This window comes from Nycticebus coucang, chromosome 3, assembly GCF_027406575.1.
Source record: "Nycticebus coucang isolate mNycCou1 chromosome 3, mNycCou1.pri, whole genome shotgun sequence".
Taxonomy (NCBI): domain Eukaryota; kingdom Metazoa; phylum Chordata; class Mammalia; order Primates; family Lorisidae; genus Nycticebus; species Nycticebus coucang.
In genome coordinates, this window is record NC_069782.1 from 6,400,849 (window position 1) to 6,418,971 (window position 18,123).

General features: G+C 53.7%; 1 protein-coding gene across 1 annotated transcript in view; it reads left to right on the plus strand.

The window, feature by feature from the left end:
• The window catches only part of NFAM1 (NFAT activating protein with ITAM motif 1), a 36,344-nt gene extending 25,008 nt beyond the window's left edge, over nt 1-11,336 (plus strand). Inside the window, exons 5-6 of the mRNA XM_053586242.1 lie at nt 5,121-5,207; nt 6,619-11,336. Coding sequence (XP_053442217.1) covers nt 5,121-5,207; nt 6,619-6,678 — 147 coding nt within the window. The 3' untranslated portion in view covers nt 6,679-11,336. The remainder of the gene's footprint in view (nt 1-5,120; nt 5,208-6,618) is intronic.
• The last annotated feature ends 6,787 nt before the right edge of the window (nt 11,337-18,123 follow it).

Consider the following 18,123-nt stretch of genomic DNA (forward strand, 5'->3'; position numbering starts at 1 on the left):
AATTAGTTGAAGTTTGTTGATCATATTTTTAAAACATTCCATATGCTTTTTTGATCCTTACTGATTTATTTTGGTCTATTTTATCAGTTGTTAAAAGAAGTAAGTTAAAATCTACCATTATGACTATCTGTCCATTTCTCCTTTTAATTATGTTAATTCTTCCTCTTTATTCTTGTGGGTAAGTGTTCATGATCTATTATGACATGAAAAAAGATACACTATTTCAATTTATTGTTAAAACTTTGACCTATTAACAGCATGGATTTGGGGTGGGTCACACAAATTAGTGATCAAAGCCGAGTTCCTTTGCTCACTGGTTCTGCCACTTTCTGAGTCTTGGTTCCATAATCTGCAAAATAGGGTTAACAAGACAATATTGCATTCACAAACATGCTGTGATTTCTTCCATCTTAAATTCCTCACCTTGCACCCCCAGCCACCTCCAGCTCCTTGCCCTTTCTCCACAACTCCTTGAAACAGAACTGCAGACTTGTCAAAACTCTCACCTGCCGCTCCTCTCTCCCTCTCCTCTCTGACCTTCTCTGTGGGGCTTGCAGCCTTCCTCTCCACCATGGCTTTCCTTCTCTGCGTCACAATTATGCCACCTTGTTAAACCCATGGGCAGTTCTCTGTCCTTATCTTCCCGATGATCAGCAGCAGCAGCTGACACCCCTGAGTTCTCCCTCCTCTTCACTTGCTTCCCAAACAGCCCACTCTCCTGATCTTCCTTGACTCACTGCTGTGCCGCCTCAGTCCCCTCCCTCGTTCCTCCTCGGGACCAGCGTATCCCCTACCTCTTCGCATTGGAGGAGGCACTGGAGCCTGGGACCCCTTCTGTTTTATCTCCACTTCCCTCCCTGGGTGATGTTGTTCAGCCTCAAGGTTTTGAAGGCCATGCCCAGTTTCATGTCTCCAGCCCAGAAAGTGCCCTAAGCACCAGCGTCAAGTCTGCTTGTGTGTCTAAGCGGCATCACGCTCAAGCCAAACCTGATTCTTTGCCCACGTAGGTGCCTCCTCCCACAGTCACCCCCCATCCTCCCAGCTACTCAGGCTGAAAACACTGGTGTTCAGCCCTTCCTTCTCTCCTTCAGTCGCTGCCCATCTCTGCTTTGCTTCAGAACATATCCAGAATCCAACCCTCTTCACTGCCCAGTGCTAACGCTGGTGGGACCCACTCCCACGTCATGCCTGGGGTCCTTCAGCCAGTCCCTAGGCAGCTGGCCTATTTTCATCCTTGCCCCCACAGTCTGTTTGCCACCTGGCAGCAGCCATAGGGATCCTGCTAAATCATCAACAAATCACGCCGTCTGCTCAGAGCCCTTGGTCATCCTGGGTCCTCCAAGAAGCAGACAAGATGGGATTAAATGAGGAATAATTTTATTAGAAATCCCCTGAGAGAAGAGGGGGGAGGGGCTGGGGAAGACTAGGAGGGCAGGCCTGATCCTGCAGGAAGGCAGGCCAAGGGCATGCACCCTAGACTGGCACTCAGTGACGTGAGTCACACCTAGTGGGGCTGTCTGGAGCACCAGGGCAGGGGTGTGTGATCTCCGTGCAAATGTAGAGATGGCGTTCAGAGCCCAGCGGTGGGTCAATCTCTACCCCTTGGTGGATTCTGATCCCTGGAAGCAGGCTCAGAAGTAATTCTTGTGGCCATCATGGTCCTACAGGGGGTCAAAGCCATCTCGTTCAGGGTCAAAGCCAGCATCCTCACATGTTCTGTCTGCACAGAATCACACCAGGCACGCCCCACAGGGCTTGAGTGCTGGCAGCTCCCTCAGCCCTCTGCTCAGATGGGACCTTTCTTCACTTTCCTCTTACGTTGTAGCCTCTCCACTCCACCTCGCAACCCAGCCTCCCTGTCTTCCTTTGAGGTCGTTCCAGTGCCCTCCTGGCAGCCTTTTACTTCTGGGCTTACTGTCAGTCTCCAGCCTCCTCCCCACCTCATACCAGCCAAGTGCCCAGCATACAGTAGGTGCTCAATGGTCAACTGCTCTATAGATGGGCAGAAAACTGTTCTTGTCTTCCAAGGTGTCTGGGGTTCCATAGGACCCAACATGGGGCAGAGGGGACAGAAGAGACGCCCCATGGCAAATCTGGAGTATCAGCATTGTGATTGTACCTGGCCCAGTGGGTGTCCTCTCTCTCAGCCTACAGTCCCTCTCGATGGATATTTGCTGTAGCCCAAGGGACATTTGTAACACACGACTTCAGAAGAGCCTTCAGAGGTTCCCCACTGCCAGTGCTCGGGCTGGAACTGGGGTGCTCCTTCTCCACTGAGAGCTCATTTCTGAACAAATCACCCCAGATATCACCCATCACCCCAGTACCCAGGACCCTCAGATCAGGTTCAGGCCCAGGGCAGCTGACTCCAGCTCTGGCCTCAGCCTTCCCAAAGGAAGGCCTTGGCACTGACTTCACACCTCTGCCAGGCTAATGACCTTTCAGGTCAGCACCACTGACCACTGGGAAGCAATAAGCAGAAGGGCCTAGAGGGCCTGTGTCCCAGACAAACAGCCATAGTGAACACAGCCCTGGCCTGGGCCCCAGTCCCAGCATAATCCCCATGTCACCCAGCCCAGCCCAGCCCTACAGGCAGCTCATCCAGAAGCCTATGTGGTCCGTCTTCCCCCAGTAGGCACCTGAGGGAAGCTGTCCCCATCGTCACCAAAGAGGGCCAGGAGGAGCTGGTTGGGAGGCTCTGAGGGTGTCCTGTTGACAAGGCTGCACACTGCATTTCACAGCCTGGTGACTGGGTCACACCCTGAATACAAATGCAGCCCAGCAGGTCAGGACTTGTCAAAGGCTTCACTCAGCAGCTGCTAATTGGTGGCCACCTCCACAGAAGCCCTGCCCTCAGCCGAGCAGCTGCCCCTGCCCTGCCTGCTATATGGCTATCCCCCTAGCCTGCTGTGGGTTAGAGGTTCCCAGGGCAGTCTCCTTCCCTGGCTCTGACGCCCTTGGCCTCACTGGGCTTATGTGTGCCAGATAACCCATCTGAGCTGGGCAGAACGGAGACGGAACCGCTGTGGGATCCCAGATCTGCTCTCCTGCCGAGATGCCCGCAAAGAGGCCATTTCCCTCCCTTCTCTCTGTGATCAGAAATGTCCAGCTTGGAGGGGCTCTCGGATCTGTCTGAATTTGGAGGGGTGCAAGCCAGGGTGGACAGAGTGTGGGACACACAGGGCTGCTCAGGAGCATACCCCATCTCCTGTGACAGGCTTGCTGGGGCAGGTGATGCTCAAGGCATAAAGACTCACCGGCCAGAGCAGGCCTTGGAAGTTTCCTTCCACTGGACATGGGGCTCCTCTTTGGGATGACCCTGCTCCCTTTCCTACTGGAAGGCGGGAAGGGAGCAGGGTGGAAGCCCCTTTCCCAAGACCCAGCCTGTTTCTAGCTCAGAAACCCCTTGAACTTGTCCCCAGGGCCACCATACCATCCCCATGGCTGATGACCTTGAAGTGAGGGTCTCCCAAGTGCCAAATGGTTTATTACATGGATTTTCATGCCCGGCTGCCTTTTGGCGCCTCTCTTCCTCCTCCCTTCCCATCTCCCCGCCCTCCTCCTGTCTCTGAGCACCACCTGTCTCTCCAGCCTGCCTCGGCAACCCCTGCTTGCCTGTTGCCAGGGAAACCGCCTCCTTGGCAACCAGCCGGCATCCATATGACATGTACACTTGTACACGGGAAGGAAAGGCTTCTGACTCTTGCTTAGGCTGCTGGTGAGCTGTGCACTGGAGCCCAGCGGGTTCTGAGAGAGCGTCCAGGCTATGACCACAGGGGAAGCAAACATTACCCCTCCCTGATGATCATTTAACAGCTGCTTATTAAGCACCCACTATTTGCCTGATGGTGTGCAGGGCCTTTTATGCACAACATCTCATTTAATCATACATTGAGCCTCCAAGATAGATATGATTATTTCCATTTTACAGATGGGGAAACTGAGGCACAGATATTTTTTTTTCTTTTTTGTTGTTCGTTTGTTTTGTTTTATTTGTTTTTAGGGGGTTGCCTGGTGCTGACAGGTGTCAGAACCAAGTTGAACCTAGTCTTGTCTGACTTCAAAGTGTGGTTCTTTCTACCATCTTCAGGTCCTCTGGTCAGGCCTCTTGTAGCTGGGCCTAGTATGAGTGTGGCCTGAGGACACAGGCAAGTGGGCGAGGAGCCCCTCACCAAAGCCCATCTGGTACCTCTCCCTTCATGCCAAGCTCAGCTGTAGGGACAGGAACCAGAGAACAATCAGGCACCATCTCTGCCCTCAAAGGACTTCTAGTTTCAAGGGGGCTGCTGGGGAGCAGGACTCCTACCTGCCCCAGTGCAGGGAGCCGCAGAGGCCAGGGTCTCGGTGGAGCTTATCTCATCTCCCGTGACAGAGGGCTCAGGAGCATCCTGTGGGCTCATATGGGTTATCTGGCACACATAAGCCCAAGGAAGCCAAGTCTCGCTCCCTCAGCTGCCTCAGGATGGGGCTTGGACAGCGCTGGGGCAGAGGTGGGAGCGTGGGACTTCCAGGAGCATTTGGGGAATGATAAGAACCAAGATGGTCCAGAGGGGTAGCTCTGAGGGGGATGAAAGGAAAATGATAGGTAGGGGGAGGGGAAGAGGGTATGCTGAGAGCCAGGGCTGGGCTCCAGAATCCCCCAGCAGTTTCACAGGCTCAATGGGCAAGGAGGTGACCCCAGTGGGTACCTAGGTCATGTGTGAGCAAAGGCTGGGGTGGGGATCAGGGGAAACCTAGAGGATGAGGGTGTGAGAGTGGGACTCTCACAGGGACAGGGGTTTTGAGCCAGCGGAGTGAGGGCAGATGTCGGGAGGGCGTCCTATTGAAGTAATGATTACAGGTGTCATGTAAGGGCTGCTGGCTGCCAGCATCCCTGTAGTCAGGGGCGGAAGGACTATGCCTGGACCCTTCTTCTTGAGAGCCCTGTACAGGCAGGGATGGGGTGAAGTGGCTGAGGAAGGGGCTGCAGGTGCAAAGGTATGGCCTGGCTTTGGCCTCCAGGGCTCCGTCCTCCCCTGGGCCCTCACAGCAGAGTGTGTGACAGGCTGGGATGCCAGCCAAGGAGTCTGGGAACTGCCCCCAGAATACTTGCCTCTGACCTGGCCCCCTGTCTCTTGCAGGCCCTGCAACGCCGAGAGACTGAGGTCTACGCCTGCCTGGAGAGTGAGGATGGCAGCCTGCCCACCACCCAGGGCCCTCTCGCCCAGGTATGCAGGGGCTGGGATACAAGCCCTGGGCTTGGGGACACCAATCTTGGCTTCTCATTATATCCCACTCTCTGGTCATCTGAATCTCAGCCCTCTCCTGAGGTTTGAATTCCTGCTCCATCCTTTAGCAGCTGTGCAGCCCCAACCAAAGTGCTTGACTTCTCTGTGCCTAAGCCGTCTTGTCTATAAACTGAGGAGTCTAACGGCACCCATCAGATAGATGTTGTGCTGAGAGGGCTACTCAGGACCCCACCATTGTCCAAGCAGTAGGAGCAACCGTAACTACCATGGGCACTTGTCTCCACTGGCCAATCAGGCAAGGGGTAAATGTTTAGGTGTCTAGATGCCCCTAGGCTGGGGTTGGCTACCGTCAGGAGCTCGTGTGAGCTGGTGTCAGCTCCCTGGCCTGGGCAGGGCTCTATTATTGTCATGGTAGGACCTCAGGCATATTACTTAATCACACTTTCTCTCCTAAACCTCCATTTGCTCATCTGTAAAGTGGATGAGTGATGTTTTCCTGCAGTACTGATTACCCCTGAATTCAAATGACTCCCAGAGCGAATCACATCTGCTGCACCAGGGCTTTGAACACTTTACAACAGTTCAAGGTGTTGTTCAGCCTGTCCAGGAGATCCTGGGCACCTTGGAGGAGCCATCAGGGAGTGCAGGGGCTGAAACTTGGCCTTCTCTGGCCCAGGCTGGCACTGTTTGTGGAATCTCCTGCTCTCAAAGCCCCTTCTATACTCAGTCCTGAGCTAGGTCCCCTCATGCTGGGAGTCCCAAGGACGTCTGGGCTCTCTCAGGCAGTGCCAGCCCCGTGCCAGACCGGGGGTAACTAGACAAGAGAACTAGCATGTTCCTGCTCTCTGGGAGCCTCATACTACAGACCAGGGTCACTGACACTGTGGACACACAGAGACATTTGTAGCCCTCTTATCAGGAGCAGGTTCTAAGGAGGGTCTAGTCCAGGCCTGGGGGGCAGTCTCTGGGACTCTAAGATGAACCCCCCGACACGGTGAGTAGGAGATAGTCAGGGAACGGGGGTGGGGGGGCATCCAAGACTGAAGGAAGAGTGTGGGGGGGAGGCTCTGAGGCTGGAAAGGGGGGGCCCGTGTGGCTGGAGGGCAGACAGCAGGAATGGGGGTGTCATGGTGGGAGAAGAGGCTGGCAGGACAGGGCAACATCCCCCAAAACCTTACAGGAGGTGGATCTGTTGCCTCTGACTAGAACCAAATTAGTGCGAGCTCATTTTTTCCCCACCTGACGTTCCTTTCCATCTCTCTCTGTCTCCTCTCTCTCTGTCTTTTCTCTCTTTCTTCATCCCTCTTTTTCTGTCTCTTTCTCTATCACTCTCTCTGTCTCTTCTCTGTCTCTGTCTTCTGTCTGTCTCCCTTTTTTTTTTTTTGTCCAGGAGAATCTGCAGAGACCTGAGGACAACAGTGAACTCAACCTAGTCTATGAAAACTTCTAGATGAGCCCCACTGCCCATGGATCAGAGGCCCAGGGCAGCCCCTCTGTCCAAAGACTTGCCCTGACCCAGGAGTAGGCTCCCAGGAGCACCCCATCACCTCACCCTCACATCCAAAGCCCTTCTGGCCACACTCAGGGCCCTTGACCAGCCACACCTCCCCCACTCCCCACCCTGCTTCCCCGGCCCCAACCACCAAGTGTTTCATGCATCTTTGGCCTTTGCCCAGGCTGTTCCATCTACCAGGAGGGCCCTTCCTCCCCTGACCAGCCAGTCAAGTGCTACTCAGTCTCTGAGGGCTAGATTGGACACCTCCTATTCCTGGAGCCTTCCTCATCCCCTCACACCTGGCAGAGGGGTGCAGGTGGCTCCCTCGGCATCAGCCTGTGCCAGGAAGAGCCTTATCTGGTGAAGTAGAGAGTGGAGGACCACCACCCAGTCACCAGCGGGGAACAAGGGACTGGTGTGGGAGGCATGGTGTGTGGGCAAGGAAGATAAACCTCCCAGAGGTGGGGCTAGGCTTGGGGGCAAATCTGGAGGTGAAGGACACAGCTGATGGCGGTTGGCAGGCTGGGCACCTGCAGGGGCCAGGTGCATGCGGTGAGGAGGCAGATGAGAGGGATGGGGAGGAGGTGCGGGCCCTGGGCTTTATACTCCTACTTCTGGCCCTTTGCTCCCTGGGCCTTCCCTTCGTGGCCTCACTGCCCCTCCTCCAGTCCAAGGCCCAGCCCCCCTCCCAAGTCCCCTCATCTGTCCTATCCCAACCCTACCACCTGAGGCTCCTCCAGTCCTTCTCTGTCTATCTGCCTTAGGCCCCTTCCCTCCTGCCTCGTGGACTGAAGCCCCAGCCCCCTGAGGCCACCTCCCTCCGTGGTGGTCTAGTTATGTGGCTTGGCACCCATGGGCAGAGGGCAGGTTCCACCTCGTGGGTCTCCGGGGATGGTGGTTCCTCAGCACCACTCTGAGTGGTTTCTGCTGTGCCCAGCACCCACTCGCCCTCATTTCCCCTCACGGCAGCCCTGCAGCGCATTCGGAGACCCATCCCCAGGCAGACAGGGGTCTGTGTGGCGTAGCTCTCCGGCTCTGCTCCCTCTCCGCTCTCCTGCATCCCGCCCTGGCCCTTCCCACTGTTGGTTCATTTGTGAAAGGGACAGGTTGATCCTCTCTCCCCACCTCCTGGGCTGCCCTGAGCTCCAAATGTGCCCATGGAGGGCACACAACCCTGGCAGGCCTTGACTCCAGCCCCCAAGCCGCATTGGCACAGAAAGGCCGGGGACCTGGGTGCTGGGTGCAAACTGACCTCTGGAAGAAGTCCCCTGTGCCCTCTACTAGAGTGGCACCAGGCTTCTCTGGGTCCATAGGACAGCCAGGGGCCTTCCAACTTGATTCTGGGCCCCAGCCTTCAGGTGCACAGCAAGGAGGGCTCTTAGTGGGATTAGCAGGCTGGGTGGGAGGCCCTAGCTCCCCAGGAGGCTGGTTTTAATGAACTCCATGCCTGCTCAGGAGGTGACGCTACCTTGGGCACAGCTGCCTCCCGGGCTCCTGAGTCCAGCAGGCTTATGGAGTTTCAAGGAAGAGCAGATGGGAACACCAGCCCTATGGCCTCTGCAGGACCCCGCCCCCAAACCCCAGGGCAGGAGGTCTTAGCAGGGCTTCCCTCTGCCTGGCCTGGCCTGGCCCTGCCCTAACGGGATCCCCACAAACCCCTCTCTCGGCTCTGCCCTCCTAGCAGCACCGGCCTCCTCAGAGCCTCAGGGCATACGATGGTTTCAGCTGCTTCTGACACCCTCCAGCCCCCACTCCTGCCTCTCTGGGACAGCCTCAGTCATAAATGGCCAGAAATTGCTCCTTCTGGTTCCTGCTCCTCCTTGCACTTGCTTGAGAAAATCATCTGGGAAAAGCAAGCCTAGGAGCCTGAAGGGGGTGTGGGAAGTGGGGGCCCCTCCTCAGCAAAACTTTCCAGAGGATTCTGGCAGCAGTTTCCATGGGAACACATGGGGGTTCCCTTCACATTGCAAGATGTGAGTGTGGGGCCTGGGCCGGGGTAGCCAGGGCTCTTTGGCCCCAGCCCTCACAAATCTGAAATCTAGTTGCAGACAAAACCTGCTCTTTTTTTAAACACATTCCAATTTAAAGGCCATGCTCCATTCTAAGGATGCCTCTGGGATTTCAGGGATGGATTTTTATGTAGTTCAATAGTTTTCTTGGCAGACAGCTCATCCAGGAGAGGTGGGCAGTTGCCTCAGCCCAGGCAGGCTGAGTGGCTTTCTCTCTGTCCCTCCAGAATGTCGGGGGATGGCATTTGCCCACCTGAGGGGCTTTCCCAACCCTGAATCCAGACTTCAAAAGTTGAGTCCAGGAGCGTGAAGCTGGAAGACACTTTTTTTCCTTGACCTTTGTTCATGATTATGGCCTCAGAGCCTTGACTGAGAGTGGGTCAAGCCATCCTCTCTGTACTTGGTGTTAGCACAGGTTTTTTTTTTGTGTGATATGCAGGTGACACATGCAGGTAACAGAGGCATATGTTGTAGTAAAACATTAAAACTCCAGCAAAATAAAATTCCCTGTAATGCACCTGCCACCTCTCAGCCTCCATCCCAATCTCCTCCCCGGAGGTAACCAGCTGGGTCATATGGGAGTGCTTTCTTCACTGCTGTTTTTATTGCATCTGTGTACATATATGCGAACATAGAAAATCCACGGCGTTTGTGTGGGCTTCTGAACAGCTCAAATGGAACCATTCCGTAGGTGTTGTTTGCACTCTCTTTGTGCACGCGGCCCCACGTGGTGGGATCTGCCTGAGACAGCACATTGGAGCCGCCAGACTCTAATTACAGGGAAGGATGCTGTGGAACTGTGGAACGGATGGGCCCTAATTTAATCAGGCCCCCATTGAAGGGCTTTTCAGTTGTTTACGATTTTTCAGCCTCACATAAGGTGCTGTAGGGAACATCCTGGTAAATGCCTCCTTGGACACATCTGCAAAACTTTCTCTGCAGGGAATGACTAAAAGGGATTCCTGGGGTCCAGGGTGTGGAAAGTCACTGTTTTAACAGACGCTGCCAAATCGTGAGGCACTGAGGTTGTACTGGTTTCTATTCCTCCAGTTTTTATCTAGAATATCTCATTTAATCCTGAGGAGCTAGCTACCGGGCTAAAGGTCACACAGCCCAGAAGGGGTAGGGGGTAAAATGGTGGGCAGGCAGAAAAGGCCATCAAGGGGAGGCATGTGATGTTTCCAGGACTGGGGAAGCTCATGGAAGCACAAATTTCCTTCAGAGATGGCTTGTCAGCCTCGCACTACTCCCTACATCCAATTTCTCAAAATTGTGTGGGTGTGGGTGTCAGGGTGGGGGATCCTCCTGCTTCCCTGTGGTCTCTCTCCTTGGGAAAATTGAGGCAGGTCAGTAGAGGCTGGAGAGTCCTGCTGTGAGGTCTGGACATCCTGACCCCAAGCGTCTCCTGGAAAGTCCCAGGCATGGCATGCCTGCAAGTGTGGGCTGCCTCTCAGAAGCTTTATAATCCAGGATAATGCCACTGTAATTGGCCTTGTTTTGCCTTTACAATCCTCTCATTATCTGAAAACCTACTTTGCAAATGGTTATGGTGGGTTTTATTTTACCACTTTGTGGACCTTGAAGGGCTGAGAGGATAGGCTTTTCTCTCTCCTCCACACCCACCCCTCCCCACTCCCCAGAGACTCTGGCTGACCTGGCCTTGGCTCAGCACTCTGCCCTGCACCTGGCTCCTCACTACCGGCCTAGGCTAAGGATTACTCTTCTCCCCAGGACTTGTAGCAGCTTCAAGCCCATTCATCAGAGCCTCCCTCCAACCCCTCCTCCTCCCAGCCTTTCCAAGTCTCTGCACCAAACAGAACTTTCTACAGCACAGATGTGACGATTTCACCCTCCTCTTGAAACCCTGTGGTACCCTTTGGTTCTGGTCAATTCATTGCAATAAGAGGGCCAAGCTCATTTCCAATGGGGGAAAAATAGTCTTTCCAACAAACGGTGCAGCGAGACCTGGACCTCTACATGCTGAGGATGAAGCTGGACCACTACCTCACACCAAACCTCACTGCGGATTCCACAGTCCACAGGATGGAGGCTCAACCCCTTAGCCCCCCCTTAGGCAAGGGCTCTTGCCACCCCTTTGTTCTTTCAACATTTATCATTTGTCATGCTTCGACTATGTACCAGGTCCCTTGCTGGGGAAAATAGACAGACGGTTCTATCTTCACAGAATCCACAAGCTCATTTCTGATCAGCTCTTGCTGGACCAAAGTCACCCCCACGCCATCCATGCTCTCGTCCACAGCTGTTGCACCCCAAGATACCAAATTCCTCCCCTCTCCGGAGCCGATGGTCCTTCCATTCTCCCTGCGGAGGCCCTGAGCCCATTTTTTGCCTGTGGAATTCCTGCTCAAATGCCACCTCCTCCATGAAGTCTTCCCAAAACCCTCTCCCCCACCAAGCAGTTTATTCAACCCTCTTCTTGCTCTCTCCTGTGCTGAATCAGTTCACACACACCCATCTCCCCAGGAAGCCCTGGGCTTCCTAGCATGGCAAACACCTTATTTGCTTCTCTTTGTCTGTGCCTGACTCCTAGTAGGGGCTCAGGAGTCATTTGTTAAAAGAAATAAATGAATTTCCTTTTCCTTTGCTGGTGGTTCAGTGCCTGTTCTTGCTGAAAAAAAGGGAGAATAATTTTCTTTCAATTTCCAGGAAGTGATTTCTAATTAACATGTGACCCATTTACCTGTGTAAAAATTGAGACAGGCAGGTTGCTGCACCCACAATGCCAAGAGAGGCAAGGCAATGAGAAGGGCAGGTTTGGGAAGGCCAGCACCGCCCACCTAGTGGGGACTAGGTGGCTCTGTGCCAAGCTGTTGGAGGCCAGGCCAGGCATAAGGGGAAAGCCAGCTGTCCTCCCACCCCTATTCAACTCCTGGCTGCCAAGGCTGTCAAGAGGCTCCAATGACACGTGCCTGCAGACTGCACATCAGGGGCCGTGAGCTCTGTTATGGTGCTTCTGCTAATTGATCCCAGAAGCCCCTATCACTGCCAGGGGACGCTTCAGCAAGTTCAGCAATGTCCTGACTTCTGTCTTTTGCCTCACCAGATGGCCTCTGCTCCTGCCTCAGCTGTCTCTAGCCTAGGCCAGACACCCTTGACCGTTCAGGGCTTAAGACCCTCCAAGGAGCCAGCAGAACTGAGCCCAGTCGGGGTTGGGGGGTGAGGGTGGTAGGAGGATTGGAGAACCCCTATGGGTGGCCCTCATGCTGCAGCCAGGTCACAGACATCCCAAGAGTGGTTGATTTGGTGGGGAAGGTGAAGGGCTGCCTCAAATGCACCCCCTTCCTCCAGTGGTCTCACAGCCTACTGCCTCCTATGGGCGAGGGAGACCCCAATGCGCCACATTGCTGGAGTATAACCAGGAGAGCTGCTGGCCTCCCTGACCCATTAGGACTGTCCATGACTCAGCCATGAGGGTGACTGACATTGCAGCCAAGTACAGGCCCAGGAATAAAGACGGTAATGGTGGTGATGCCAAGTGAGCCCCAAGCCCTTGCAGCCAAGCCTCCCATCAGTCCTGCACAGGGGTTATCCCTGTCTTGTGGGATAAAGAGAGGAAGCTGTGGAAGCTGAGGAGGAAGCTGACCCCTGGGCCACTCTGGCCTCGGAGCCTCTGCTCTTCCTGCCACAACTCAGGGCTCAGGAGGCTCCTGCCTTCTTTCTGGATTCAAGCCTGGGGTTTGAGATCGTAGAGGTTATTAGGATGCTTCATCCTAAAACTTCACTGCTTTAGGGAACTGCTAATGGGTCTGGGGCCTCTTTGTGGGGTAATAGAAATGTTCTGGGATTAGACAGTAGCACAGCCTTGTGAATATGCTAAAAACCACTGAACTGGACATTTTACGCAGGTGAGTTTTATGATACGTGAATTACATTTCAATAATACAAAACAAAAACAACAGAAAGCTGCCCTATTTAAATACCTTCTATGCTCCCTGTTTTGTGCCCTGAGGACAGATTGCTCTCTCTTCCCTGGGACTTAGCCCAGCTTCTTCCATCCTAGTCTGGCCTGCCTTGTCCCCTTTCTCACCCGTCCTCCCTCCCTCAGAAGGAACTTCTGGCACATGAAGCTCCCTCTGCCTAATAGCTAGTTAAACACCTACTGAGTTCTTATCTGGATATAAGCATTGATCCCATTTTACAGATGAGGAAACTGAGCCTCACGGAGACAGAGCAACTTGCCCAAGGCCACCTAGCTGGCAGGTGGTGGGTGCAACTGAGCTCCAAGCCCCAGAATTGCTTTTAGAACCCATGATCTGAGCCACTTTCCTTGGTGACTTTCTGTAGTAGATTGAATAACAGCCCCTCAAGATGTACATATCTGGGCAGCACCTGTGGCTCAAAGGAGTAGGGCGTCGGCCCCATATGCCAGAGGTGGCGGGTTCAAACCCAGCCCTGGCCAGAAACTGCCAAAAAAAAAGATGTACGTACCCTAATCCCCGGAACCTATAAATATTACCTTATATGGCAAAGACTTTGCAGATGTGATTAAGGATCTTGAGATGGGGAGATTATCCTGGATCATTTTAATCACAAATGTCCTTACAAGAGGGATGCAGAGGGAGATTACAGGCAGAGGCATGTGATGATGGAAGCAGGGAATTTGAAGATGCTATGCTGCTGGTTGTGAACATGGAAGAAGGGCCTATAGCCAGGGAATTTAGCTCTAAAGCCAGAAAGGGCAAGGAAACACACACTTCCCCAAGCCTCTGGAGGAAATATGGCCCTGCAAACACCTTGGTTTCTGCCTGTTGAAACAGATTTTGCATTTGTGGTCTGTAGAAATGTAAGAGATAAAATGTGTGTTGTTTTCAGTTGCCAAGTTTGTGGAAACTGTACAGCAGCCATAAAAAATAAAGAATAACACTTTTCTTCCTAGAGGAGCCCAGGCCAGGCCTTTGTGCTCACCCTGAACTTGGGCCTCTTTTCTTAATCCCAGTGCTGACCTTAGGAGGATGGTGTCATCCTCCAGTTTTCCAAGGGCAGGCACTTGCTCTGAGGCACAATGAAGGAGGAAACTGAGGCTCGGAGAAGGGCAGTAAATGTCTACAATCACTCAGCTTGCAAAAGGCAAAGCTGGGGAATGGGTGGCCGAGATGACCAGGGCACTGAAGCTGAAGGACTCTTGAGAAAAGAGGCCACACCTGCTGCCACTGCCCCTGGGTATCAACTGCAGTACCTATCTGAGCCCGCACAGAATTGGACCATTCCTAGTGGGCCTGGCTCTCAGGAAACCCGATAGCAAATTCCAAACCAATAAGAGCAAATAAATGAGGGGTGATTACTGACAATAGGAGAGGATACACTGTGGGGTGCCTCCAAATGGCATCTCCTCCAGTACATTTTAAGTGCTTTATAGGTCATTAACTACTTGACAGAGAGAGCCTGACACTTAAAGCAAAGAATTTGGTGCCTCTACCAGGGAAAATCAATCAGAAATGAAGATAGAGCATCAGTGGTGTTCAGATGTACTGGGTGGACAAAGGGGATTCGATCTACACATAATTTTAAGGCCCTCTCCATTGTGTAAGGTGAGGCACACTGGCATTTGAGGCCATTTATAAATCCCAAATGAGAGTTTAGAAAAACTTGACTTCCCCCCTGCCATTTTTTTTGTTGTTGTTAATGAAATATTTCAAAGACATGGAAAAGCACATAGATAAGCTTAAACATCTAAGCCCACCACCTATCTCTGTCAAATGAAACATCACAGCTATAGTTGAAGCACCCACTTTTAAAAAGTGGTTGCTTATTTTTCTTCCTGTCTTTTCAAATCCTTTCTGTCCTCTGGCTCCATCTTGTCAAGGAGACCTAAGCTGACCACCCACCCCTACCCAAGACATTGCTCCTTCCTCTGAAATCAGAGTGCAATTACTGCCTCTTTAATTAACTTGGTGATTAATCACCAGCTGCTTGTGAAACAGCTTTTATTGTCCTTGTCTATCTCAGGATGTGGGTGGGGGTGAGGACCAGCAGGCAGGGGGCGGAGGGATGGGCAGGTAGGACCCTCCTCAGGGCAGGGTCAGCTAGAAGAGGAAGCCAGAGAAGTCCTGTGATTCAGAGGGCAGGCTCTGTCCTGGCTCTGTTTAGGTAGCGGCCAGGTACCAGAATCCACTATGGAAGCCCACAAAAGCAGCGGACAGCCAGGTGGGTAATCCACCATGGGTAGCCTTGGGGCCTGTGCTCTGCTGTTCCCCTCTAACCAGAATGTTCTTTCCTCATTGAGCCTTGTAGAATTGTGCCCCCCCCACTCCACCCCCACCCACCCCCACCCCCCGCCAAAAGATATGTTGAAGTCCTAACCATGGATACCTGTGCATGGGACCTGATTTGGAAATAGGGTCTTTGCAGATGTAATCAAATTAAGATAAGGTCACATTGGATTAGTATGGGCTCCAAAGCCAGTGACCCACGGTGTCTCTCTAAGGCCGTGTGGAGACACAGACTCAGGGAGAGCTCATTCATCATGCCATCAAGCTGGCTTGTCCCGTGAACATGAACACCTGAATCTGGCTGCCCAGTGTCCAGGAGACCTGACCTCAGACGGCGTTCTTTTTTTTTTCCTGTTGATTAACCCTCTCCTGTCCAACTCTAGGAACAGCTCCTGCACCTCCCTTTGTTAGAGCAAGCCCTCTCCACCTCCTATCTCAAACCCCATCTCTCAATTGAAAGATCCACCCAGAGAGTTCCCAAGGACTCTCTCTCCCCAAGAGAACAGCATCTCTTAATGATGCTCCCCCTGGATCTCCCAGGAAAATCCACCCCACATGCCCCCAAACTGTCAGGAGTGGGCAATGTAGCCTGGTTTGAGCAAAGTGCTTCTAATTTCCCCTGTGATTTCCGCGAGGGGAGGAATTCCCAGGAAGGGAGAGGGAGGTTACCAGGAATTTATTAATAACATGGAGGCAGGGGCCGTCTGTTCATATTGCCACGCACAGCGCTGGGTACAGCTGTTCATTGAAATAACGTCTTCTAAAATCATATTCTGCTTTAATCCAACACTGTCTTTTGATAGATGGGAAACGGAGGGTCCGGCACCCCACAGGGCACGACTGCGTAGACGGGATCTTTGGTCCAGGGATGGACGCTTGTCCCAGCATCAGCTAGGCCATTCATTCCCAGGTTACCACATTTCTCTACACCTTGATTTCTTTTTATCCTTGGTGGGGAATAGTAATACCATTTCCTACGGATGTTGTCAGCATTAAAGATAGTTGTAAAAATCTGTATGCATATTTTCTGTTAATTCATTCGGCTAATGAACTGTCGTTCTGAGCACCTAGTGTGTGCCAAGCCCCGGAGATACAGTAGTGAGCAGCGCAAACCTCGTGTCCTGACTTCAAAGTGCTATTTGGTGGAGAAAGGCAGGGAAGGGTAGTTACCCCTGGGGGTGGTGCTGTGATGGGGAGCTCAGAAGCAGACAGGGAAAAGCTGCAGAGTTCAGAGGAGCCCTAGAAAGCAGCAGCCGCCTCGGGAAAGAAAAGGCAAAGAATATCATCCGCAAGCCCCCACCCCCACGGTCTTGAGCCCCTTCTTCATCTCACCCAATCAGGCGTCAGTAATGCAGGCCGGATGACCAATCAGGAGATAGAACAGGAGCCCAGTCGCAGGCCACGGTCTCCCGGAGGAGGGCAGCCAGAACCCGCGCGCCCCGCCCCGTCCCGCCCCGTCCCGCCCCTGCACCGCCCCAGACCACGCCCCTCCGCGGTCAGCCTCGCCCGCTTGGAGCCCAGTGGCCAGTTGCCGGCCGCTGGGGCCGAGTATTGTCTTAAGGGCCAGAAAAAGGGACAAGGGGGTCGAGGGGGCAGCCACGTGCCCGCAAGAGGATTTACAACATTTTCTTTCGCTATCGACAATATTACAAAATGTGTGAAAGAGACGGCACAGCCAGGACAGGAGTGTGAGGGCGCCGGCAAGGTAAGCAGCCCCCGGCCGGCTTTGCTGGGGACTGGGGACACCGGGAGAAGATCGCGGGCATCCCCCGCACGCTGAGCGGCCGTCGCGGAGTCTGCGCCCAGGTCCGCGCTCTAAAGGGTCTTGTGAGCGCTGAGTGGTGTGAACGCGGCCCCGGTGCTGAAGTACCTCCGGTAATCCCGGGGCTGCCCAGGCAGTGTGACCAGCGCAGGTGGTCCGGCCGAGGCAACTCCGAAATCCGGAGGTAGTCAAGACGGAGCCTCACGGCCGCTTGTGAGCCTGTGGAATGACTGAGGCGTCCTCCAGGGACCAGGGGTCAGGTGAGGCTGTGTAGACACGTGCTTGTGGTCTAGGAGCCTCAGAAACGCGAGCAGGTATAGACGCAGGCAGGTTCCAGGCGCGGAAAGTTTGCTGGAGCGCGCTAAGCCTGCTGACTGGGAGAGGGTCTGAGCGCAGACCGAGCTGCGCCTCGGAGGGGCCAAGTGCACGCCTGCGGGCGGGGCTGGGACTCACCTTTCGCTTCTCAGCCGGCTCCCTAGGCGCCTTGGAGGAAACCCCCAGACCCCATCCTCAGCTGCTGTAATTCGTGTACCCACTTCCTCCGGAGCTGCAGAGCGCAGCTGAAGTAGGAAAGGGAGCTGAGCAGGCAGTAAGAGACTGAGTCATAGAGCAGGACCAGAAGGATTCATTTTGAGTCTTTTTTTTTTTTTTTTTCTTTTGACACTAGGTGCAATAGCCTCTTGATAGTTCACTGCAACCTCAAACTCCTGGGCTGGAGCCATCCTCCTGCCTCAGCCTCCTGAGTAGCTGGGACCACAGGCTGGCGCCACCACACCCAGCTAATTTTTCTATTTTTTAGTAGAGACAGGGTCAGTCTATTGCTCGGGCTTTTCTGGAACTCCTGGCCTCAAGATCCTCCCACCTTTGCCTCCAGAAGTGCTGGGGTAATGGGAGAGCTATCACGCCCAGCCCCATTTTGAGTCTTTTAGAGCCATTCAGCACCTGCTCTGACCCCAGCTCCATCTCACCTGTGGGGCATGTCCTATCTCATGCTGATAATCAAGGAGGGGACTCAAATCCCGTTCTTCCTGGATCCTTTTCTCCTTCCACCTGCCCCTTGATGACGAGAAAGGGTGCCAGGTATGAGGGGTGGTTCAGATGGGATCTGGTGATGGGGTGCAGGGAGGCCCAGGACTGGGACCCTTGAATCTGCTTCCCACTCCCCTTCTGTGGTTCCAGGTGGTCCCACAGCACTGGGTGAGGGAATGAATGGACCAAGGGAAGCAGTGGCATCAGGGGTGCTGTGCCTGGGCCAGATCAAGTGGGGCAGGGTATTCATTTGACACTCTCTCTTGTGGGGGGAAGGAAGACACCCTAGCCCAGTCTCTGCTCCAAGGGAAGGACAGAAGAATGCCTATTGGCTGGGGGAGATGCCCACAGGTCTAGGGTGGCTCTTGAG